At 58.3% G+C, this 24,036-nt stretch overlaps 1 protein-coding gene across 4 annotated transcripts in view; it reads left to right on the forward strand.

Moving 5' to 3' along the window:
- Positions 1 to 3,537: 3,537 nt before the first annotated feature.
- The window catches only part of SIX3 (SIX homeobox 3), an 83,639-nt gene continuing 63,140 nt past the window's right edge, over positions 3,538 to 24,036 (forward strand). For all 4 annotated transcript variants that reach the window (XM_072742119.1, XM_072742121.1, XM_072742118.1 and 1 more), the window contains exons 1-3: positions 3,538 to 3,619; positions 11,382 to 12,216; positions 14,122 to 14,281. In XM_072742119.1, coding sequence (XP_072598220.1) covers positions 3,565 to 3,619; positions 11,382 to 12,216; positions 14,122 to 14,281 — 1,050 coding nt within the window. In that variant the 5' untranslated portion in view covers positions 3,538 to 3,564. The remainder of the gene's footprint in view (positions 3,620 to 11,381; positions 12,217 to 14,121; positions 14,282 to 24,036) is intronic.

Below are 24,036 nucleotides of genomic sequence, written 5' to 3' on the forward strand. Positions count from 1 at the left end.
GAGCAAACATCTTTAACTCTAAAATGCTGTTGGTTATGTATTATTAGAAAGGCTCTAAAGAAATTACCCAAAGAGGGGAGAAATGCCCCCAAGGTAAAGGAGTCGGCTTCTTTGTGACACAAATCTCAGCTGTGGGGAATGGCAGCCACTCGGGGTTTGGGAGTGACGGTCTCCTCCTTAATCATTTCTCTCTCTTTTGGCCAGAGTCTCCTCCCGAGATGTGGACTCTTACTAGGGGAATACGGAAAAACAAACCTGGGAAAAGAAAAACATCTTGGGAGAAACTGCCCTTCCAAGGAAGATTGAGTCTAAAATGATTTTCACTCTTTATTGTTTAGAACATCTATAAAGAACAAACTCTTAACTACAATTTCCAGGAATTAAATGTATATTCGGGGGGAAATTAAAAGGACACAGTCTTCTCCAAAGGAAAGAAATTCTTCCCTACTCATGGTCTCAAACCCCTCCATTTCTAGGGCAACCACATTTGTTTAAAAGTGTCCTCCTGCCGTGGTTTCCAGATGGTTCGTCTCTTCTTCAGAAGACAGACCTTCCTCTGCCCCTTGGAGGGCGGTCATCCGACTTGCTGGCCCAGAACGTCCTCTTTTTCTCCTATTTTTTTTTGTCTAAAAGAATCTTCCAAAACTTACCCTCTGCTTTCAGAGAGAGAGAGAGAGAAAGAGAGTCGGGAAGGGAGGTGAAGTAGAAGGGAGGGCACCATGGCGTCCAGCGTGCCTGCCTCTTCTGCAGGGAAACCCTGGTGGCTCCTGTCTGGAAGGTTCGCCCAGACTAGGCAGGCAAATGGAGCTGAAACCAAAAACAAGTATGTGCGCTTGTTTGGGCCTTTCTAGGAGAGAGCTACTCTGGGAATCACTCCCTCTTCTTCAATCCCCACCCTCACTGGGCCCCGACAGGGACTTCGGCTTGGGACCCGGGAAGGAGGGGGTGAGAACTTCCCAATATTTCACAAAGAAAAGTAGTTTAATAAACCAAATAGTTCGATGTTCTTTGGAGTGTTCTCTTGCATACTTATTTAATACAAAGGGGACTGGACTGGAAGTGAAGGCAGGAAGGTGTGGAGCTGAGCCACCATTCTTTTTAAAGACTAAATTTAGCATAAGAAGGGGTTAGGGGCAAAATCAGGGCCCTCCCGCTACTTAAGAGAACCTGATTAGCTCCCAAGGTCTCCATTAGGTATTAGGAATCTCCGGGCACTGAGTGAGCGCACCTATGCTGTCCACCCCATCCTCCTTCAGAATGCAATCTCCTAAACCAATAACAATAATAACAAATAAATCATCCCGGTCCAAATGAACCTTTCCTGAATTGCCCTCTTCTGTGTGTCTCCAGCCGGACTAGGAGGAAGGGAAAAGCGTCAGCTTTGGGGTGGAGGACGTGCTCTTTGTAGTCTCCTGGACTTGACCTGAAACCTTTCACCCAGTCGGCTCAACAAAGTTTTTCCCTCGGGAGCCAGCGTCCCTCTAGCAGGAAGCCCTCAGCTTCGCAGCCTGCATTCTCAATCGACCACTCTCCCGGTGTGTGGCTTCCTGTACATATGCCCCATGCCCCGTGTGGCCGGGGTCACTCTGCGCCGGCACTGTGGCTTTTGTCAGCATCTGGACAACTGGGCCGGGTGCTGGAATGATCCTGTCTGTGGACCCTTCTTTTTTCCTCAAATTCTGTTCTTAGCGTTGCCCCTAGTTCTACCGTGTGTATTCTGGGGCAACTGCGTGTACTTTCCAGGGTCCATCAGGTGACTCAACTTCAGCCTGACGTGTGCGACCTGCCGGATCTGCTTAGGGAGGAGGAGGTGTGCAAGTGCAAACTCCGGGTTTTGGGTAGGATTCGAAGTCAATGCGGCTTCCTAGCCCCGGGGCCCTCTAGGCCTCTCCTACCCGTTCATCTGCCCAACTTCATAACATTCCAGGAAGACGCAGACCCTCCGACGATCCTGCGCCTCTCTCCCTTCTGGAAGGATCCAAACGGCCTCCGGGACGTGACTTGGTGGATTTTGGCGGGGCCGAGCCCAGTGAGGGGGAGGGCCGGAGGCGGGGTCGCTAGATCCCCTCGAGACCAGCGGTCACACCCCACTTCCAGGCCACCCGACGGCCAAAGGAGTTCGGGGATCTTGGGGAAGGTGCAGGACCCAAGAGTGGAAGTCACGACGCCTTGGGGCGAGCGATCCGCGTGTTTGGGGGCGAAGCTCTCCACCGAGGCCTCCGAGAGCAGCCGTATTTGTAACTGGGAACTTGCCTGGGCCCGCCCCCTCGGCCCCTCCTCCCGCCCCCACTTGGGCGCTCGGAGCTCAGCCCGCCGCCCCGACGGAGCCCCGCCACCCCCAAGCACCCTGGGACCCCGCCACCTCTTAGAGCCCTTGGAGTGCCCTAGAGGGCTGGAGCGGGGAGAAGGGTGCCAAGGTCGTCCTGCGTCAGTCCACAGACATATACCTCTGTCGGGAGCCGCCTTGAGGGCCGGCTCGCCTTCCAGTCTGGGGGCTCGAGAAACTTGGGCCTGGGGCGTGCGGGGGTGAGGATGGGGGTGTGTGCGTGCTCGCCTGCGGCTGCAAGCGATTCTCAGAGGGAATCTGCGGGGACTTGCGCCTTCCTGGAATCCCGTTGATGTGTTTTCTCATGAGCGTGAGGGAGAAAGATGCGGACTTGAGTCTAACTTCAGGTCAGTTTGTTCGTAAAAGGCCATTGTCAATCCATCAGTCGCTGGGTCTGTGTCTCCTGCACAATCGCATAAAGTGAGGCCACCTCTCCCCCACCTTCCATGGAGCCTCCCAGGCCCGGCCAAAGGTCTAAGGCCCCGGGGACTCTGAGGCCTGGAGAGGTGAGGTCCTGAATGTGTGCCTCCTGTTTTGATCCTAAGGCCCAGGAATGCCCAGGTGCCTACTCAGGGTGAAGCTATAAAACCTACGTGGGAAAGGGGGACTCAGAGAGCTACCCCCACACACCCAGTGCAGTTGAAGTTCCAATCCCGCCCGCGGAACCTGCAGACCTGGCATCTCACTGCCCACCCAGCCCCCAGCCGGGGATCCAGACTGGTGGTGGCGAGGGAAGGAGGGATGGAGGAGTTAGGTTGATCCAGATGGAGGTGGAGATGGCAGGAGGGGAAAAAAGACGGAAAGACTGGGTGGGGATGTGGAGTGGGGATGTGGGGTGGGGATGGAGTTGGGGCAGACTCAGATAGTGCCGGCTTTTCGCCCTGCTCTGGGGAGGTGCGTCCGTCTGCGCCGTTACCACCCCCCCCCCCAACCCTGGAAAATAAAGCTAATGATGTAGTAATTTAGGAGGGGTGAGGGGCTGGGCGAAAGGAGGGAGGGAGGATGGGGAACGCGCGCCCCAAGAGCGAAGGCAAACAGCTGTGGAGGCGCTGCCCAGGGCTCAGGCTTCCCAACAGGTTAGCTAGACGGGGATCCACCCGGCATTTCGCAGGAAAGGGGGGGGGAGACTGAGCGACAGGGGGAGAGAGCCTCAGAAGAGGACAGAGGGAGGGAGGGAGAGAGAGAGAGGAGCGAGAGCGCGCGCCGCGCGGTTTAAAAGGAGACACTTACACTTCCTAATGAATATTTATCCGCCGCTGCTTCCTGCTCCCGGCTTCCCTTACCTTTCCGCAGGTAAGATCCTCCCTGAGCCCCATTCCTGGGGGCCCTCCCAGCTCCCCCAGTCATTCTCGGGGCACTGGTGGCCGGGCGGAAGGGCTCTTGACAGCCGGGGAGTGGGGGGGCGGGGGGAGTAGGAGGGCGGCTCCGCTCGCGGCTCGGCTCGGGAGCTGAGGCTCGCGACCCCGTACTTGCAAGGACCGCGTGCGTGGGCAACCTGTGTGGAGTGGGTGTGAGTGCGTGTGTAAGAGTGGGTGACACAGGAGGGTGTGCGCCCGCGAGAGCGCGCGCCTGTTTCCCGCGCGCTCCGAGGACATTTTCCGACTTTTCACTCGGACGCCCGGGATTTCTTGCCTTTGCTTTTCTCGGCTTCCCCCTCCTCCCTCTGCTCGCCCCCTCCAACTCCCCCACCCGGGGCTGCCCCGAAACTCTTCTTTGGGCTATTGTACAACTGGTGCGGGCTCCCCCGGGCCGGGCCGGATCCAGGTCTCCCATAAAAGAGGGTGTATAGTTGGGTTTCTGCAGTAACCCCACACACAAAGGCCGCCGGGCCACGGGGTCCCCCGCCCCCTTCCTGTTGGCTCTGCTCTTGAGATGCTGCGGCGCGTCCTCCCCTACCCAGACTCCCCCATCCCCCCGCCCCCTGCCACACACACGCACACCTTGGGGTATCGCGGCCCACAAAGGACCTAAGGGTGGTTGGGACCTAGGGGTACTGGGTGGAGCTTCACGGGCCGCCAGTCAGCTGTCCTGGGCTGGAACTGGGAGCCCGAGGACCCCCAGGGGGAGGGCGCCTCTCACCACCACCACCACCACCACCACCACCACCACCACCATCACCACCACCACCATCACCACCACCACCTTCCCCGCCTTCACCTGAGGAAGGAGCACAAGGGAATTCGGGGAGGCCACGGGGGAACCTTGTAGGGAAAAAGGAAGGAAGCCGGGGAGGAGCTGATGCTATAACCAGAATTTTTAAATGGACTTACCCGGCCACCTGTTGGGAATTCATTTGGGGTCAGTCGGCTCCAGAGCTGCTCCAAGTGGACACACAAAATCAAAAGCCGAAGTTGGAAAAAGGAAATTCTTTCTCTGGCAGTCCCCTGGCGTGGCCAGTCTGGCTAGCAGCTCTACGCTCCGGTCGGCCAGGCGGCTGTAGAGCCAAAAGCAGCTTTGCCAGGTCTCCCGCCACCCCAGCTCCCCCGCATCCCACGGCTCCGAGGCCGGGGCTCTGAGCCCGCGGACTCGGCGCTCAGGGCCCAGCGAAGGCAGCTCGGCTTAAGCCGGGACAAGCTTTCTAAGCCCTGCTCAGAAGTCAAGAGCAGCAGCGCCGCCGCCTTGGCGCGGCCTTTCATGACGCGGTCGCTCCTTATTCTTGTGCCTCGGCCTCTCTGGTCGCCCCCGGACAAAGCCACCGGAGCCCGGCCGCTCCATTCCCGCTAAATCCGCTTCGGGGTCAATGCGCTACCAGCACCGGGCCGCGCGCTTCTCCTGCCAGCCGTGTGGCTCTTAAAGAGCCGCACCCCCCCCCCTCCGTCCTGCGCGCTCCCCCGACCCCCGCCTCCCCGCCCCTCTGCTCTGGATCTAGCCTTAGGTCCCTGCTGCCCCGACCGATGCCTGCGGACTCCTAGCCCCCTCCCTTCACCTCCTCCCCTGAGCAGTTGGTGGGCCTGGCCTTAGGGCCATAGGGCTGAGTTTTACCCCCGCTTCAGGTCCCTTTTCTCTCCAGCATCGTTCATTCCTCGCTTGTCGCTTGTCGGCTCCTACCTTTGCCCTTTGGATGGATCAAGGCCCAGGCACCGTCTTGCCGGGGTAGAGATGATCCTTAAAGATCCTCAGTTTGGGCTTGAATTAGGGGGTCCTGGGATGGGAAATGGGGCGGAGCAAGCTGATTGAGCTGGGGGAAAGGGAAGAGGAGCAGACCAGAGGGACTTCGAAGGCTCTGCTATCCCAGGGCCTTGCTGGCTTTTTGGCAGAGGGTGAGGGCTGGCTGGGTGCCACTCATTCCTAGAGGTGGCCACCCTGGAGTGGGGTCCTGAGGCTAGGCACCTGGCCAGCCTGCTGTATATCTGAGGGACTGTGGGGGGTACCTCCAGAAGGCCCAGAGCATGGATCTGAGAGAAGCTTGTTTCCTAAACACAGTGCATTAATCTCCCCCCCCCAAAAAAAGTGATGCTTAAAAACCCAAAAACTGGGTGTGCAAGGAGGGACCTTGAGTGACAACTGTCCAAGGGAAATGAGCATTGGAGGAGAGATGGAGCAGAGAGAGTCTACTCCTTTTCCAGAGAACTGAAACACAACTTCTAATAGGGCCCCTTAGATTTGCTGGCCAACCGTGTCTCTTGCCCCACTGAGAAAAGGGGAAGTAGATGGTGGCTTTGGTGCCCCTACCTTAAAGAGTTCTCCCTCTCTCCCTCACCCTCAGGCCTGTTTTAGTACCATCTTGCCCTAGCAGCCAGTTGGTCCTGAAAAGGGTGGCCCTGCCTAAAATGCTTTCTATAAGCTTCCCAAGGACTGGAAGCAGGATTAAAGAGAGACCACAGAAGGCTTGGTGTTCTGGGGCAGGGGAAGTGGGACAAGGTAGGCTGTTGTGCCATTGCCTTTCCTAGTAGTGCCAACTGCATTTGACTGTTTGGGATCCGGGTTGGAGGGACAACCATGTCTGAGGAGTTGAGTGTGCTCACTCCTTCTCAAATTCAAGCCCTAGCATACCAGTTCTGGCTGTCCCAAGGGGATCTCCGTAAAGGATTTGATGGTCTCCTGGGCAGTGGAGCCCAAAGAAACTTGGGAGGAAGGGAGATTGAAAATTGACCTTCCCCCAGACATCTACCCTCTGCCACCCCAGCATTGGTCCGAATGCACCTGGAGTAAACGATTGGAAATTGGCCCTCTTGAGAGGTTGCCAGTGCACTCCCTGGACTAGACCTGAGGCCACAGCCCTCCTCCCCAGCCCCTATCACTCACAACCCCCAAGCCTCCCACCTCTCACTCTTGGGGCTGGGTCACCACAGCCAGCTGGGAACGGTTTGTGCCCACTCTCCTGGGCCTGGCAGTGGGAGGTATGGTGGGCCAAGACAGAGCCAACTTCTCTTGTTTGAGGATGTGGGGGGTGGAGGGGCCTTGCGCGGGTGGTGGGGCTCATTAGGCAGAGTGGGGTGCCGAGAGGTGCGCAGCGCCGGCCCCGGAGGCCGCCTTTGAGCCGTCGGGGCAGCTTCATTAAGCGGCGCTAACAAGGCATACAAATGCCTTGCCCAGCAGCTTTCTTGCAATGCCGGGGCCTTAGCAGGGCGCCAAGCTAATGAGGGTCACTCAAAGGGGCTGATCAAATATTCAAATTTCCCCGCACGCCAGGAACTTTTATGTGCGGAGAAAGTTGAGGCAACTGAGCTGTGTTTACTGTCCCGGGCGACAATTGCTCCGAGCGCGGGTCCCCGGAGGCTAAGGCGGGGGGCGGGGGCGCAGGGAGGGAGCAGTTGTTGTTGTTGTTGTTGTTTTTCATTCAAAGGAAAGTAATCGGGGTCCTTGAAGGGCTTCGCGGCCTCCCCGCCTACGTGCTGCACTCCCTGCGCCCTCCTCGGCCGCCCGCGCCAAGCGCCTCGGTTTGTGGCTTGCGGGGAGGCCCAAACCGCGGGCTGCCGGGCCAGCCCTCGCCCCTCCGAAGTCCTGGGGGCCGGAAGGCCGTTGCCCCCCCCCCCCCCCAAGGACAAACTGGCCTCACGGAGCCGAGCAAGGCCGAGTGGGTGCAGCTGCTCCAACCGGGAGGCTTGCGGACCTCTTGGCTCTCCGGGTAACGCCAAGCAAGGACTGAGTGTCTCAGGCACCTCTCCGGGTGGAGTTGAGACCGCTGGGGTTGGGGCTGATTTTGTAAATAAACGCCCAGTAGGTCCTTGTACGAGAAACACACTCTCCAGCTCAAGCGCCCTTTCTCCCCGCACCACCTGTACCGCAGTCTTGCCAGTTAGTTGCCTGGCCCAGGATTAAAGCAGACGCGGTGGTGGCAATCTTGTGACCTCGGACTGTACGGGCTCCAAACCCCAGATCCGGAAGTCTGAGCGGCCAGGGGGGCCCCGCGGGCTGACCCGTTCCTCCCAAACTCCTCCAGTCTCTGAGAGATCCAGGGTGCTGGCGCCCCCCTGCGCGCCACCCCTCCAGACGTCCCCCAGCTCAGCTCAGCCCGCTTCCCTCGCGCTTCCCAGTGCTTCGGGCCCCCAGAGCGGCGGGCAAGGCGCCTGGGCCCCGGAGCCCGAGGTCCTTCTGCTCCGACGCCCCTCCCCAGCGCCCAGCGCCTGGGAATCGGGGAGGGGAAGCTCTGGGGCTCCGGAGCCCCCTCCCCCACTCGGCCCGCGCTCCTTGACCGGGACCCCACGGAGCCTGCGCTCCCGGCTCCACCCGGAGCCAGTCCGGCCATCCGCACCCACCGAAGGCCGGCCGCCCCGCCTCCCCCTCCCGGCTCTCGGGACTCTCCACTTACGCGCTCCCGGCGGCGGGCGTCGTGCTTCGGGCCCGGAGCGGAGCGGAGAGGCGCCGGCGGCCGCGGGGCAGCGCGGCGGGCTCCGTGGGCGGCGCGGGGCTCGGTTGCGCGGGGCGTCTCTGACAGCCCGGGGCTGGCCGCCCGCCCCGCCGCTCCCGGCCCCGTCCCAGCGCACAACGCTGCGCGCCCCGCAGCCGCCCTCGGCCCGGCTTTGCACGCCCGAGTCGCCGGCGGGGTGCGGCGGGGTGCGGCGGGGTGCGGCGCGTCGGCAGGCGCCCCGGCCGGGGCTGGGGCCAGGGGTGTCGCCGAGCGGAGGCTCAGCCCCACCGGCCTCACTTCTCCCCGCGCGGCGACGGTTTTCAATTTCAGCACTTTCGGCGGAGCCCGCGGCACCTGCCCAGCCTCCCTCCGGGGTTGGCCCGGCGGCGAGCGGCGGGGAGAGGCCGGGTCGCCCCCACCCGGAGGCGGGGGTTGTGGGGACGGGGAGGGGACTGGCTGGGTTCACCCGCCCGCCCGGCGCCTGGGTCCTCGGCTCCAGGGGATGCAGTTTCGGGGGTCACGAGCTGCTTTCAAAAAGTTGAACACAATATTCGGAAACCCACCCGTAGGAATTCTACCCCCATACGCGGCACAATACCCACTCCCTCCCCTTTTTCATTCCTTCCTCCCCCGCTTCCTCCTCCTGCCCCTTCCCCCTCCCACCCCTCAGCCTATAATCCTTCCCCTGCGAGAGAAAGGGATCGGGAAGAAAAGATGAAGCGTCTGTTTTTGTGTCCCAACCTTAGGGCTCTTTCTGGGCCCGCTGTGCACGACCGCCCAGAGCTTCGAAGCTGAACGGAAAAGGACTCACGGTTGGGAGCAAGATACTTGGAGGGGAGAGATCACCCGAAGTGGGCCTTGGCGGGTCTTCCCTTTGAGCGAATATTTTTCCCTGCCTCCGTCACTGGGTTTAGGACCGGGGACCCTCGGCTTCCAGGGGTGACGCTGGGGTGGGGGGCTCATGAGGCCCCCTCGCCCAGCCCAGAGCCTCTCTGCCAGAGTGGAGCATCCATCGCAGCTTGCACTTCCCTGCCCAGGAGGCCTGGCTCTGCGGGAGTCAAGGCCTAAGCAGGGCCCGAGCTCGGGGTTTAGGGGTGGGACACTCACAGCCCCAGTCACGTTAGGTTTCCCATTTAAATTCTCTCTCAATCTCTTTCTCTCCTCCCTCATTGAGATCTCCAAAGTGGTGTGGACTCGGTGCCTCGCCCCCAGATCTGCATCGGAATGTAGAAAAGATCTTTTTTTTTTTTTTTTTTTTAAAGAGTTTTGAATTCCTCAATGATTTTTCTTCTGGAAAGGCAGCTTAGGATAATTATTTCAGCTTTATTGAGGGCAGATTAGTTGAAGTCTGGACGCTGCGTTTCAATACGCGTTGTACACGGGCCGACAATGTGGGCATTGTTGGCTACTGTGTGTGAACTCATTCAAAATATACACTTTTTAACACCAAACCGAGTCCTGTCTAAATATACACAGTGCTCAGGGGAAAGACGTCTCTGACCCCGACAAATCTGCGTAAATCACACTTCCATAGTTACAGAAGCCTCACAAAGGGAGGCCCCACTAAAGATGCTGATTACATCTTCTTAAAAGCAACATACCTTAGAATAAATACCCATACCGGCCCTGGGTGGGGGGAGAGTAAGGGGGGGAGGGTTGCAGTGGCCAGAGGGAGGGAGGGAGGGCTCTCTCTCTATTCTACGGGCCTTTGGCGGTCTGTTTTAGGCTTGTCACATTACTTTGCCTAGATAAATTAGTTTTATTATTTTTTCTTTACAATGTGAGCAAACACGCAATGTTCAGGCCTATCTGCTTCTTTGGAGAAGCCTCCATAAGTTTGAGTGTCCTTCTGGGGCTGGTAGACAGGTCCAGAGCTCTTTGGAGGAGTAGAAGTAGCGAACATGTCAGGGGGCTCCAAAGGGTTCCAGACTTGTCAGCTCCCAGGGGACACAGCTGAAGCCTAGGGGGGGTGGGAAATAAAGAGGTGGCTTGCTTTTCAAGGTAAAAACAAGAAGTGTACTGTTATTTTAAAATACAGGGCAATAGGAGAAATCAAGACTTCTTGACCGGGGCAGAGTAAAGAGAAGTGGGTAGAAGCCAGTGCAGATGAAAGTGGGATAAATGTGGACAACCATCGAGGCCGAGAGAGACCAGAGCGGCTTCTGACACCCTGGGTCCTGGCCTCTCGCTCTCAGGCCTTAGCTACCCATCGAAATTCGGGATCCCGGGAGCAGCAGACAGGGTCAGTGTGTGGTGGGCCCCATGATCTCATCTCTTCTTTCTTCCTCGCCACTATTAGTGCTCACATAGGCAGAAAGAGGCGGCCCGACGTGCACACCATGTGCAAACGGTGCCTGCTTGGCCGGCCCTCGGCCCTCGGCGTCTTCTCGAGGGCTGGCCTCCGGCCTTCATGCGGCGTGGGGAGCCTCTTACATCCCAACAAAATCCCCCCTTTAATTGCTCATCCCATTCAACAACTCTAGGTCCATGGCCTTTTGAATTTCTGGATCAACTTCTTTGGGGAAGAGGGAAGAAGGGAGCTCAGAGACATGGGGAGGGGGGAGAGAGAGAGAGAGAGAGAGAGAGAGCGAACGAGCGAGGGAGAGAGAGAGATAAAGAGGGGGAAGTGGCAAGATTAAGAGTTGCAAAGATTAAAAAAAAAAAATCTCTTTCTCCCCCTTCTCCCTCTTTCCCTCCTCTCCCCCTCCCCCCTACTCTGGCTAAGTGGTAAAACCGTCCTTACGTTCTCGGTATTGATTGGCAGGGCTGACAGTGATTGGCAGCGGTTGCCGTGGCAACGCCACAACGACACGCCGCAGACCAATAGAAAAGCGAAACAAAATGTTTCAATGCTGCACTCACTGTGGATTTAGGGGAGATATTATGAGGCTGTTGTCATTAGGGCGATTGCTGTGGAATCGCTGAATCTTGACTCGGCGGTGGTTGGCTCTCGCTCTCCTCTTTCTCTCCCTCTCCCTCTCCCTCTCCCTCTCTCTGTCTCGGGTTCTCTCTCTGCGCGCGCGCACCGGGCCGCTCTCCTTCCTCCCTCTCTATGTGGCTGCGCGGGTGTGTGTGTGTGTGGATGTGTGTGGGGTGTGGGTGTCCCTTACGCCCTTCCTCCTCCCCCTCCTCCTCCTCCTGCTCCCCCCTCCTTTCCTTCTCCTCCTCCCCCCTCTCCTCTCCCTCCTCCTGGTCCTCATCGCCCCTCTCCTCCTCTTCCTCCCCTCTCTCTTCCTCTCCCTGAATTTTCTCCTCTCCTCTCAGGTCAGTCCATGGTATTCCGCTCCCCCCTAGACCTCTATTCCTCCCACTTCTTGTTGCCAAACTTCGCCGATCCTCATCACCGCTCCCTACTTCTGGCGAGTAGCGGCGGCGGGAACGGTGCGGGCGGCGGCGGCGGCGGCGGCGCGGGCGGCGGCGGCGGCGGCGGCGGGAACTGTGCGGGAGGCGGCGGTGCTGGCGGAGCAGGCGGCGGCGGCGGCGGCGGCGGCGGCGGCGGCTCCAGGGCCCCCCCGGAAGAGTTGTCCATGTTCCAGCTGCCCACCCTCAACTTCTCGCCGGAGCAGGTGGCCAGCGTCTGCGAGACGCTGGAGGAGACGGGCGACATCGAGCGGCTGGGCCGCTTCCTCTGGTCGCTGCCCGTGGCCCCCGGGGCGTGCGAGGCCATCAACAAGCACGAGTCCATCCTGCGCGCGCGCGCCGTGGTCGCCTTCCACACGGGCAACTTCCGCGACCTCTACCACATTCTGGAGAACCACAAGTTCACCAAGGAGTCCCACGGCAAGCTGCAGGCCATGTGGCTCGAGGCGCACTACCAGGAGGCCGAGAAGCTGCGCGGCCGCCCGCTCGGCCCGGTGGACAAGTACCGCGTGCGCAAGAAGTTCCCGCTGCCGCGCACCATCTGGGACGGCGAGCAGAAGACGCATTGCTTCAAGGAGCGGACTCGGAGCCTGCTGCGGGAGTGGTACCTGCAGGACCCCTACCCCAACCCCAGCAAGAAACGCGAACTGGCGCAGGCCACCGGCCTCACCCCCACACAAGTAGGCAACTGGTTTAAGAACCGGAGGCAGCGCGACCGCGCCGCGGCGGCCAAGAACAGGTCAGTGGCGGGCCCGCGGCCTGGCTACCGTCTCCGGGGGGCCGCGGAGCGGGGGGAGAGGGGCTGAGACCGGGGCGGAGGGGGCGGAGGGGGCGGGGGGCCGGGGGGCCGGGGGCCGCCGGGCGCGCGAGCAGCCGCGACCCCCTGGCCAGTTGGACAAAGTTTCCGCTGGCCCAGACGCGCAGGAGAGGGCCGGGCGGCGGGCTTATTGACTACTTTGTCGGAGAGGGGCTTTCGGCAGGGTGGAGAGTGTGGGGGTGTGAGGTCCCGAGCGTCCACAGGCCCCCCGGTCCCAGCCCCGGGAGCCTTGGCCCCGCGCTGCACCCGTGCCCCCTCCGCAGCCCGTGCCCGGCTCCGCACTCCCCTGCAGCCTGCAGACAGGGAAGGGAGGAAAGCCGTCCTTGCCAACCGGTTCTTATTTCTATGCATTGCAAAAACCCGGAGAGGAATCCACGAAGTCACGGAAAGGAAACTGAACAGTGGGTCTCTGCCACAAAGGGAAAAAAAGAAAGGTCGCTGGCCACCGTGGAGCAGGCCTCTTTCCCTCAGTTTTGCCAATTGCCTGAGTGGGAGCAGGAAAACCAGGCGGGGAAGTAGAGAGGCCTTGTGTGTGTGTTTGTGTTTGTGTGTGTGTGTGTGTGTGTGTGTGTGTGTACGAGCACACAGGTGCTAGCCCTCCTGCCCCAGTCAAGGAGCATCCCCTTGGTCCACTAACTTGGGAAGCCAGGAGGAGCAGGAGCAAACCCACTGCCAGCAAGTTGGCCACAAAGTCATAAAGTTGTCTGGGCTTCGCCAGTCAGCACACTTGGGCCTGGGGGCAGGTAGGGAGAAAAAGAACTAAGAGGGAAAGAGGAGGAGGAAGGGGCGAAGAATGGGAGGGAAGGGGGAAGGAAGTGGGGTAGAAGCCCTGGTGAGAAGCCCGTGCCCCTACCTAGCCTGCGCAGGCGCTGGGCCTGGTGTACGGCAGGGAGCAGGGCCCCAGCTGCTGACAGCTGCCGGGGGCTGGAGGCCAGGGCTGAGTTCCTGGAGTGAGTGAGTGTGTTTGCGTTCAGGTGGCCCAGGCCTGAGCCCTAGGCCCTCTCACCCGTGCCCGCCGAGCCAGTTTTTCGTCTGAGAGGGGGAGTGCCCAGGACCAGGGCAAGGCCTCCTTGTGGGAACTCAGAGACTAGGCTCCGGCAGCGGCTGCCTGGTGCCGGGAAAGGGGAAGACGGAGACTGCTCTGCACACCCCCCTCGTGCCGCCTTCTCTCTCCTTTCTCTCTTGCACCTCTTCCCCACTTTTTCCGCTTCCGGCTTCTCCGTTCTCTCTAGCCCTGCTCCTGCGCTCAGCACAGGGAGCCAGAGAGCAAAGCCAGCGGGTCCTACTGGGGAGAGGCTGCGGGTGAGCAACCCACAGCTCTGGGTGTGTTGGGGGAGCTGGGGCGGGAGCCACTGTGGCAACCCCCCGCGGGGCCAGCCGGTTCAGTCTGAGGAGTCCCCGGGGCGGGGAGCAAGAAGCACCCTGTCCCTCTCGGACTTGGGCATCTTGGGGCGCCGCGTCCTGCGCTGTGCTCCCGGGGCCTCCCCAGGAGGCCGGCCTCGCGTCCTACCTCTCCTCCGAGGCCGGCTGCGAACTGGGAAGCCTTGGGGAGCCCCGAAGAGCCCCGGGGAGGAGAGAAGAGAGCCCAGACCCGGGCTGGGGGTGGGGGGGCTTTGCGGCGTTCAACGAGTGGTGGGGTGCTTGGAGGCAGGGCAAGGGGGCGAGAAATGAGCGCAGGGAGCCGAGTCGGGGTGGTGGCGGAGGGCGCGCGGCTGGGGAGGCTGGGAGGCTGGGGAGCCCGGCGGCCGCGGGCGCGGGGAGGCGGCTTGACGAGCCCGGTGGCGGAGCCGCCGTGTCAGGGCTGGTGCGGCTCTCTGTCTCCCGCAGGCTCCAACACCAGGCCATCGGACCGAGCGGCATGCGTTCGCTGGCCGAGCCCGGCTGCCCCACGCACGGCTCGGCAGAGTCGCCGTCCACGGCGGCCAGCCCCACCACCAGCGTGTCCAGCCTGACGGAGCGCGCGGACACCGGCACCTCCATCCTCTCGGTAACCTCCAGCGACTCGGAATGTGATGTATGATAGCCAAGGCCGCCCTCCTCCCCTCCCCCTCCTTCCCCTCCTCCTCCTCCTCCTCCTCCTCCTCCTCCTCCTCCTCGCCCTCCTCCTCTTCCTCTTCTTCCTCCTCCATACCCAGAACAAACCGAAATCAGGATACACAATCATACACACACACACACAAGTACACACACACACACACACTCCCACCCCAGCCAAAAATATATAAAAAACCAAGGAAAATAACAAATTAAACGCAAACTATCAACAACCCCAACCACCATCTACCACCACGGCCACCCCAAAGGACCGCGACGCCAACAGACAGTTACAAACGCTGATGTTGCGGGCAGAAAACATAAAAGAGGTGACAATTGTATACTTTCTAGGACAAGCACGGCTTCTCCTTTCGGTTCCCACGGACCCGGCACCCCACCTGCATGACGATTTATTTGTATCTGGGAAAATATTCTCTCTAGTTTAAAACGATTTAAAAAAGAGTCGACTATACAAAAACCGACCACCACCACGACGACAAGACGACAAAAGCAAAACAGACAAAAAGAGAAAAAAAAAAATAAAACCGCCATCTCCGTTCAGAATTTGTTTAAAAAAAAAAAAAAAAGAACTCCTCGAGAGGGAAATAGCAAATGTTTCTCGCCTTTTGTTGCTCGCTCTCTCTTTTTTCCTCTCTCGCTCTCTTTCTTTCTCTGTTTTTAAGTCCAAGTATTGGTCAAACAAGATGCAATCTTCTGTTTTTTGTTCAGCAGACAATCATTTTCTTCGTAAGCACCTTTTTCTCTCCACTCTGTCACTGCCTGTGTGGGTACTGGTTATAAATGTGGAAAAAGAATAGTTATGACTGTAACAGATTTTTATTTTTATTTCAAAATTTTATATGAATTATGTATATCTTAATGATCGGTCATTTTCCCAGTTTGTAATATATGTGTAGAAATTGCCTGTATATGATATTGCTTTTTCTCCTCTTCCTTTTTCATTCTCTTCCCCCCCACCCCCTGCCTCCCTCCCCGCTCACCTGTCTCTTTCCTTTTTGGGGTTCCCCTCCCACTCGGTGTTCCTGGCGTCGACTTGGCAGTCAAGGCGTGGCGTGGCGGGCTGGGTTAGGAAGAGGGACCCCGTCGCTAGCGGAAGCGGAGAGTGAGTCCGTAGTATTCTTATGCAAAAGCTATTTCAAGTATTTCTTAGCTGCTTTGGAGATATCTCTCACTCCCCGTAGGGCGCTTTTACTGTTATCTTAACTGCGTGTTTATCTATATGTAAAAACTTTCTAAAGCAAATACAGTATTCTCCATTTTCTTATCACTCCCCGAGACTGGTATTTTTGTTCGAGCAGCGCCCGGCCTTCACTTCCATCCGACTCCGTGCGCCACTCGAGCTGGGGCAGCATTTTAAGGCTGGGCAGGAGCTTTTCCTTGGAGATGGTGGGGGTGTGGGTGGCGGGGGAGAGATGGGAACAGGCCCTCCGGAGGAGAACCGAAGCCAAATCTGGAACGAAAGGCTCCGAGGGCGCAGAGGGGAGGGGGGCTCCCGCCGGTTTCTTCAGAAGGAGATGCCAGGCCAAGATCCGCATGAATTATAGCCCGCTGCGGCCCTGTGGGTCTTTGGGGGGTGTGTTTGGCATCTTCTGGTTGTTGTTGGATTTTGTGTGTGTGTGTTTTTAAGGGTAAACACACAAGGTCATCAAACCAACTATCCACCTACCCAGAGCAGAGTTGACAGGTTTTGTCTTCTTTTTGCCCAAGTGGAGTTGGGGGCAACCATAGTAGCCAGGGTAGGGAGGGTAGAGAGAGTGAAGAAAGAGGTAGTGCAAGGAGTTTAGGGCCTACAGCTGGGACGGGCTTTCTCACCACTCCTGTTTGGGTCTGTGTGACTGTATTACTTGCCTTACAGATCTTGATCCTTGAGGATCAAAAATCCTTGAAATTTCTTCCCGTCTTTTGGGGATCAACTGGAGTCTCTCCAGCTCCTAAGACATTTTCAGGGCTGATTTACACTTTAAAATGAAAACTTAAAAAAAAAAAAAAACACCCCACAGCCTTTGGCTAACCAGGTTCCCACTAGCCCCAGGCCTCCCTGCCCTGCCCGGCGGGGGCCCCCACATTTCCCCCTCATGGAATGGCTAACCGCGCCCCTGCCGCTCTGGGCCAGGCCAGCCTGAGCCGGAGGAGCCAAAGAGGTAATTTCAGAAAACTTGCCTTCACTTGAAAAGTCCAATTTCCAAAGGGAGGAGGATTAGGGAGAAACGTGCATGGAATTTCGCGCTGGTTCCAAACTAATTTTGACTTCCGATTTCCTTTTGTCCGCATCTCCAGTCTCGCCGTGGGGTTTACACAGGGCCTGGCCAGGCAGAAAGGCCGCCAGGCCCAGAGGTGCCCTGTGCATTCAAGTGGGGCCTGGTGTACCCAGGGTGAGCTTGCCTGGAGGGGAAGGTTTCTGTGTGCGTCCTTACTTAGATCCAGGGCATTCAGATGACCTCAAGAGCTTCCAAATTCTGAGGCCTGGCACACTGCGTCAGAATCTCTGCATGCATTCTCTGCCTTGGAAAACATTCCTGGTGATGCCACATTTCAGGCAACATTGACACAGGTGGCAGGAATTTGGGAAGGGGCTGCTGGCTTCTCCCCAGATCGAGCCTCTGTTCTGGTGCATAGAATGCCTTGGATGCCGGGCTCTGTCCTCTTACCTGCACTTTAAAATGTATGGTTCATACTTGCCCCAGAACTTGGGCCTGCAATCCAAAGGGGCCCAAGGGGCTGGAGGGGCTGCCTCAGACAGTGTAAAGGTTCTGGATGGACCCTACCCAACCGGCTAACTAGAATTGATGGGTGGAAGGACAGGGGTGGCACTGCTGGAGAGTGACTGTTGGGAGGTCTTTGATTGGTAAACCAGGGAGCAGATACCTTTCTGTCCTGGGACAGAGGACAGATTTGTAAAGTTGAAATGCCTCCTTGTCTCAACATACCAGAGAAAGAAAGCAAGTTTGTAGTATCCAGTACTCTTTCCTCTTGCTCCACTGCAGAAAACAGGCTATCAGACACCACAGCAACCTTCAGCGTTGGGGGGCCTAGGTTCAGTTGGGTGGCCACCAGCCTGCTACCTGTCTGTCTTGCTATCTATCATCCATCACTCTCACTCATCTCCTATGTTTCTACTCAGGTCTGTGCAAATACCAATACTCTATATTCTGCACTTTCTGACCTTCCCTACAGATTCCCTACAGGAGAAGTATGAGTGCTTGTGGTGAGTGGTGTAGATGTTTGCAATTCCAAGCGCTGGGCTTCCACATGTGATCAAGGGCTACATATAAAGGTGTGTGTGTGTGTGTGTGTGTGTGCATGTGCGTGTGATGTTTGATATACATGTGTGTATAGTGCGTCGATGTGTGTCCAGTATGTGTTTTCTTTTATATTGCCTGTAAGGCAATTATTTGCGCGTAGCTTGGGCAGTTTATATTTACCTAGTTCGTCAAGAGGCGGCTCTGGTACAACTATAGGGTGCTGTGTGTACAGGGCCTTTCTGTGCAGTGGACACATGTTTTGTGGATGCCCATTTGGGTGGATTCCCTTGTTCTACTCAACCCACAGATATGACTCCCAGGCTACCCAGCCATCACTGACCTTCCTCTTTATGCCTTTAAGGAATGGGGGCAAGGGGATCACAATCTGTATTCTTTGACCAGAGGGCAGACTGGAGTTGGGCTCTTTAGCTTCTCCAGTCTGCCTTTTACCCTGATCAATACGGATATTACATTGGATTTGGCCCCCCGCCCCTTCAAACATGGGAGTGAGAGAAAAGAGGCCCCTTTCCAGCCAGATCTCTCTTTTCATGGGCTGTCTGCCCATTCTCTTTCTGGGTCCCTCAAAGCTATGGCCAAGACAGTCAACATCCCAGGGTCAGCCTGGGCGGAGCTCAAGGGTGAGGCTTGACTGAAGCCCCTGCTGGCAGAAAAGCCAGCTCAGCCACTGTGCACAGCCCCCCACAGCCTGGGAATGCTGTGGACTCTGTCTGGAGGGGGAGAGGGTGTATACCGGTATGTGCGTCCTCATAAGCCTTGTCAGGCTGGGTAAACAGGCCTCAACATTGACCATCCATCTTCTCTGTTCAGGCCCAGGGTAGCCCATGGATCAGCTCCCCTCCTTCTGGTGTGCTTCAGCTCTGGCACAAGCCACCCCGTATATGCCCCTGCCCTGTGCACAGCATGTTTCTGCCTGGTGCCCCAGCAGGAGTGCCTGAAGTCTCCCTGTGTGCGGAGGCCTGAGTGTCCCTGGGCTGCCTACTGTTGGGATAAGGGGCTTGAAGATTAGCAGCCGATTTGGGGATATTCTCTTCATTCCTGCCTCCCTCAGTGAAAAACAATGGCAATCCTGGATTTGCATGGGAAACCTGAAGCCACAGAATGGGAAGCAAAGCTGGAAAAATCTATCCCAAAGTCACTGGCCCCTAGAAGCTCCCTGCCTGAGGTGAGAAAGGCCAATCTACCACTTCCGGCCTGCTCACCTTTTCTTCCTTGCACCTCCCGGCCTCCCCAGCACCCGGAGCTCTGGCCCTGAGACCCCACTCCACCCCTCTTCCTGCCCTCTTCAAATCCTGCAGCATCGACTGCCCAGCACCAACACAGTTAATTATCCCAAGTGAGACATACAGCTGATTAAAATGAAATGACCTGGAAGCTGCCACGGCGTGGGGTGAGGATGCTGATCAATAGTGGAATTGAAGGCGTAGGAGCCTGGCTGGTTCGGGCTGGGATTCAGGCTGAAGGTGGTGGCACCAGCCAGGGATGGCTGGACTTTGGATGCGGGGAGGGCTCCAGTGAGGTAATGGGAGGGCAAGGCCCAGGCCTAGGTGGGCCAAGTTGGGGTGGAATGCGAACCCTACTGTGGCCCGTGGCACAGAGTGACTCTCTCAGCTTCTTTAGAAAAGAGAACTGACCAGCCTGGCACACTCTGGATCTAGCCCATCACGAGGGTCACTGGAGCCCGAAGCCTAGGCTCAGACCTGAAGCACATTGGGTGTACTTGGCCTCCCCCAGCAGGGGATGACCCAGTCTCTTCTCCCTCTCCTTGTCCTTGTGTGCCTCTGTGGCCATCTAGGTCCCTGCCGATGTCTTTGTGTGGCTATCACCTGGAGCACTGGGCTGCTGCTTTGGGGTCTTTCCCCGAGCCCTCACCAATCCCCTGCGTGCCCAAGCACAGGGGGTGAGAAGCCCAGCCCTCTGGGATGTGAGCCCCCAGGTCCTGGAGCTCAGGCCCACCCAACTCCCCACCACCCTGGGCCCATCTAACCCCAGCTGAGTTGAGCCTCCTCAGTCCCCATGCGTAGGCAGGCGGGCAGCCCCAAGGAAGGGCAGGAGGGAGCCTGGGAGGGGGGAGCAGTGCTAGCCGGCTCCGATTTCTCCGGTCAGCTGAGCACAACTTTCCATTCGAGTGTATTCATGCAGCGGCTGATTGAGCTCTGCAGTGTCGGGCGGGGCTCCCCAGGAGCAGGCAGGAACAGCCAGGCTGACAGAGCCTACGACACACACGCACATGCACGCTCAGTTATTGACACAGATATACCCCTCAACTCACATTTTATGCACACACCTCACCCTTGGTCCATTTCATTGTAAACCCTATATAGGCCTTTCCCTTATACACCCGCCTGCCCCCAGAGCAGGTTCCCAGCACCCATGGACTTCCTTCCCTACACCATATAAGGCCCCTCTCTGATTCCTCTTTACAGATTCTACATTGGTCCTCAGACACAAACACAAGAACTCACCAACCTCCCTCTCCTGCAGGCACACCCTCTAGGGCACATACACTCCGGATTGCACAGATGCACATGCAAACATGCCCCATCTCACAACTGCACCCTCTACAGAACTATCCACTCTGTGAAAGAAACACGTGGCTGCATAAAATGGCATTAGCACCAAAAAATATTTAGTGTGCCACCTGCTATATATTATGGCCGGGGCTTGCCAAAAGTTTGCATACCAGAAAAGGAGCAGATAAGTAATAAATATAGTCGGGGAACACAGCTGGCACCCATCCACCAGAACAAAAACACAGAGGATATGCAGAGGAAGCCTTCAGACACAGGACAGGCATGAGACAACCCAAAGACATAATGGAAAATATCCCCCAGAGGCACTTCAACCCCCAAACCACATTGCCTGACTCTAGATATTGGAGGCCACCGTTTAGCCCAACCTCGCCCACTCCCAGAACACACACACACACACACACACACACACACACACACACACATACACATACACCCCACACCCCGGGGAAGCTGGGACTGCAATGAATATAGGCAGAGAATAAGATAAGCACCTCCAGAGAAACATGGCTAATGTTGGGAATAGTCAGGAAATGGGGGGTCTCCATTTTATAATCCACCCCCCAAATGCTCAAGGGCTTGTGTTTTGCTGAGCAAGAAGGTAAGGGAGAAAATAGAAGAGGGAGAGAAATTATAGAGGAGGAAGAAAAGCAAAAGGAGAAGAAAGAGAGAAAGGAGAGCAGGGTTGAGACCCAAAGTGGAGAAGGATAGGAATGTGAAGGGCCAGGGAAAGTGCCGAGCAGCTCCTTCCCGGGCTCAGGCAGCAAGAGGGCCAGGCCTGGGCGAGGAGAGGGTGCTGGCTGTAGGCGCAGGAACAAATTGGGTTTCCAGGGAGGTGTCCCTGCGAGCACAGTGACCGATGCCAGGTGGGACCTGGGAAGGGAACTGAGCGCTGCGGCTGTGCGACAGGAGGGCACAGTGCCCCCTCCCCTGCGGGCCGGGAGCACAGGCCGCTTCCTGTGCCCAGAAGAGGCCAACCCTGAACACACCCCGTCTGCATTCAGCAACAGCCTCCCCCACCCGCACTGCGCTCTCGGAGACCCTCACTTGCGACTCCACTCACATGACACACGGCCCCCTCCACCCGGGCACACACCGCCTCCCACGGTAGACCCGGGCGCCGCATCCGAGCGCGGAACAGAGGCGAGCCTGCACTCCTAGCCAGGCCGCTCCACTTTTTACAAATCAGCCCAGACTCTCAACCGATTTCTACACACACTCTTGTTGGAAAAGGAAAGGGCCTTAACGTGCAGGAGTGCAGCCCTTGGGGCACCGAGGACTTTACAGACTGTGCTGGCAAGAAAGGAAGGCTCTGGGAAAGCCACATCTGCCCGTCCGTCCGTCCTCGGGCGGGGGAGAGCCTCTCCGCGGGAGGATGGAAGTGGCAGTGGGGCTGGGGTCGCTCTCGATCGGGACATCCCCGCGGCTCTCCTCCCCTTGGAAGAGGTGAGGCTGGGGCGGGGCGGAGTTCTCGGCCCCCTGGAGGTGCAGGCCGGAGGGTGCGCGCGCTCCGGGAACCTAACCGCGTCCGAAGGGCGGCGCGAGGCCGGGAGGCGAGCGTGGGAGGCAGGCCCGCGGGGCGGGGTCTGGGGGAGGCCGCGCGGCTCGGGGGGTGTGCGCGCCCCGAGCCCCCGCTCCGCCCCGCGGCCTCCGCGGCGCCCGGGCGCCGAGCCTTTGTCCCCGCTTCCCCAGCTCGGACTCCGTCTTTCTTCTCTCCGGCCGCTGGGAGGCGCTGTGGCCGAGGTCCCCCCGCCCCCCCCCCCCCCCCACGCGCAATTCCCCGCGGCTCCAGCCGCGCCGCCCTTCCCCACCCAGGGCCCCGCGGGGCTGCGCCGCCCCCGGCCTGTGCCCGGGGGGGGCGGCCTGGAGCCCTTCCAGGACGGCACTGGCTTTCGTTTGTTGGATTTTGAGATGACTATTTACCATTATAACTAATTTGCGACCATTATTAAACAGAAATTCTTAGCAGGGCCTCTGAGTGACTGATCGCCCCGCTAATTACGGGCGCGCGCGCCTCTGGCTCTGCGGCCCGGGACCCGCGCCGCCGCCTGCCGCACCCGGTCCAGGACGCGCCGGCTCCGCAGCGCCAGGCCGGGCTGGGAGAAGGACGGACCCACGGATGCAAGTGCACCTGTGGGCGCTGGGCATCCAGGCCACGGCCCCCGCCGACGTGTCGGAGCTGGACGCGGCTCTGATGGCGCGCGAAGGGGAGAGCGAGGCCCAGAGAGGGCCCGGACTTGGCGGCGGCCACACAGCCAGCGCCTACCTTCACACGCTCCGCCGAACCTGTGCGTCCGGGACCCCCCTCCGACCTCTCTTGCCGCAGCGCTCCCCGTGGCCGTAGCCGTAGCCGTAGCCGAGGGCCGTAGCCTCATCTTTGCAAGATGAGGCCAATTCGAGAGAAGGGAGTGGGAAAGGGTGGGGAGCGGCCGCCTTGGGCCCTGCCTGTCTGGGCGCACACTCCCGCTCGCTCCTCCACTTGGGCTTTGCTGGTATGTAGCCCCAGCCAGAACCCACCTCCTGCAGGAACTGGACCTGAGAGACGCCCTGGGCGAGGGGCCACACTACACGCTTCATCCTCTGAAGCTCAGAGGATGAGCAGAGATTTGAGCCGGCTCCTCTCCCAGACCGGACTGAGCTCCACTTGCACCGCCAACTCTCCCCAGTGCATGGGACTCCATGGTGTGTTTATGTGAACTTTGTTGAGTGTGCAGTGAGACTGTTGTACCGATTGCCTTGAGATGCAGCAGAAATATTGATTTCATGACCTGGGGGCACATCTACTTGCACATGTGCCTGAGGGGGGAGGAGACAGTGTCCAGACTCCATGTATGCTTGTGGGTATGAATACATCCAACCTTGTCCAAAAAGAAGAACCGAGGGGGTAGGGACAAGCACAGTTACACCTTGCCCTCAAGTTACTTAGAGTCCAGTGGATGGTCAAAGTCATCACTGAAAAACAAACAAGCCCACTGTAGTTGCAGACAGAGGTGTCTCAGAGAGTGGGAACTTCAAGATTAATTACAGCTTTGGGAGTTGGAACAGGAAGAGCTTCTCAGAAGAGGTGGCTTTGACCAGGAAGATGAATTGGATTGCTTGGAGGAGATTCCAGGCTGGAACAGAGGGAGCAAAGGCATGGAGAAGGTTTGGATTCCAGAACAGAGCAGTGTGGCTGGTGCCTGGTGCCTAGGTAGGCTGGTAACAGTCTGAGAGATGGGTGAGTGGGGGTCAGCTACAAGGTCAGGCAAGTTGTGTGGCCTTGATCCCCTGGGCACTGGGGAGCCAGATGTGGCTTTATGGAGAGCTAAAGTGGTTACACCCAGAGCTCTGCTCAAAAACTTGGGCTGGAGGAGCAAGGCTGCAGACAGGAAGGTGGGTAAGGAAGCTATTTCCAACCAGCAGGCAAGAAGTGAAGGAGGATTGAGCTAAGGCTGCAGAGCCAGTTAGAGACATTCCCAAGGAGGAGTGGGGAAGGACCTGACCAGTTGGAGACCTATGGGCCCCCTCATGATGTGATTTCAGTGTTTGCCCCCTCTTCATGGATCTGTGCTTTGCTCCCAGATCTCATCCTCTGACCCACAGTCCCTCCAGAAGCATCATGTCCTTCAGCCTCTCATAAAGTTCACCCGTGTTCCTTGGAGGGGTCTGTTGGGGGATCCCAAGAGCCAATCAGACTAGTGCACCTGGTTGGGAAACCCATCCCCTACCCAGGACGGAGTTGGGGATGGACAGGTCTCCTTCCATACCCACCACTTTCTGCTGTAGTTCGCTGGCTGCCCAATAACACCGTTTCAAAGTGGGCGCTAGAGGAAGGGAGGAAGGGGGAAAGCTGGAGTCTCAGGTCCCAGGCCTGAAGGGTCCTCGAGGAGTGACAGAGGAGACCAGCACCCTAGGGG

The sequence above is a fragment of the Vulpes vulpes genome, chromosome 16, assembly GCF_048418805.1.
Source record: "Vulpes vulpes isolate BD-2025 chromosome 16, VulVul3, whole genome shotgun sequence".
NCBI classification, from domain to species: domain Eukaryota; kingdom Metazoa; phylum Chordata; class Mammalia; order Carnivora; family Canidae; genus Vulpes; species Vulpes vulpes.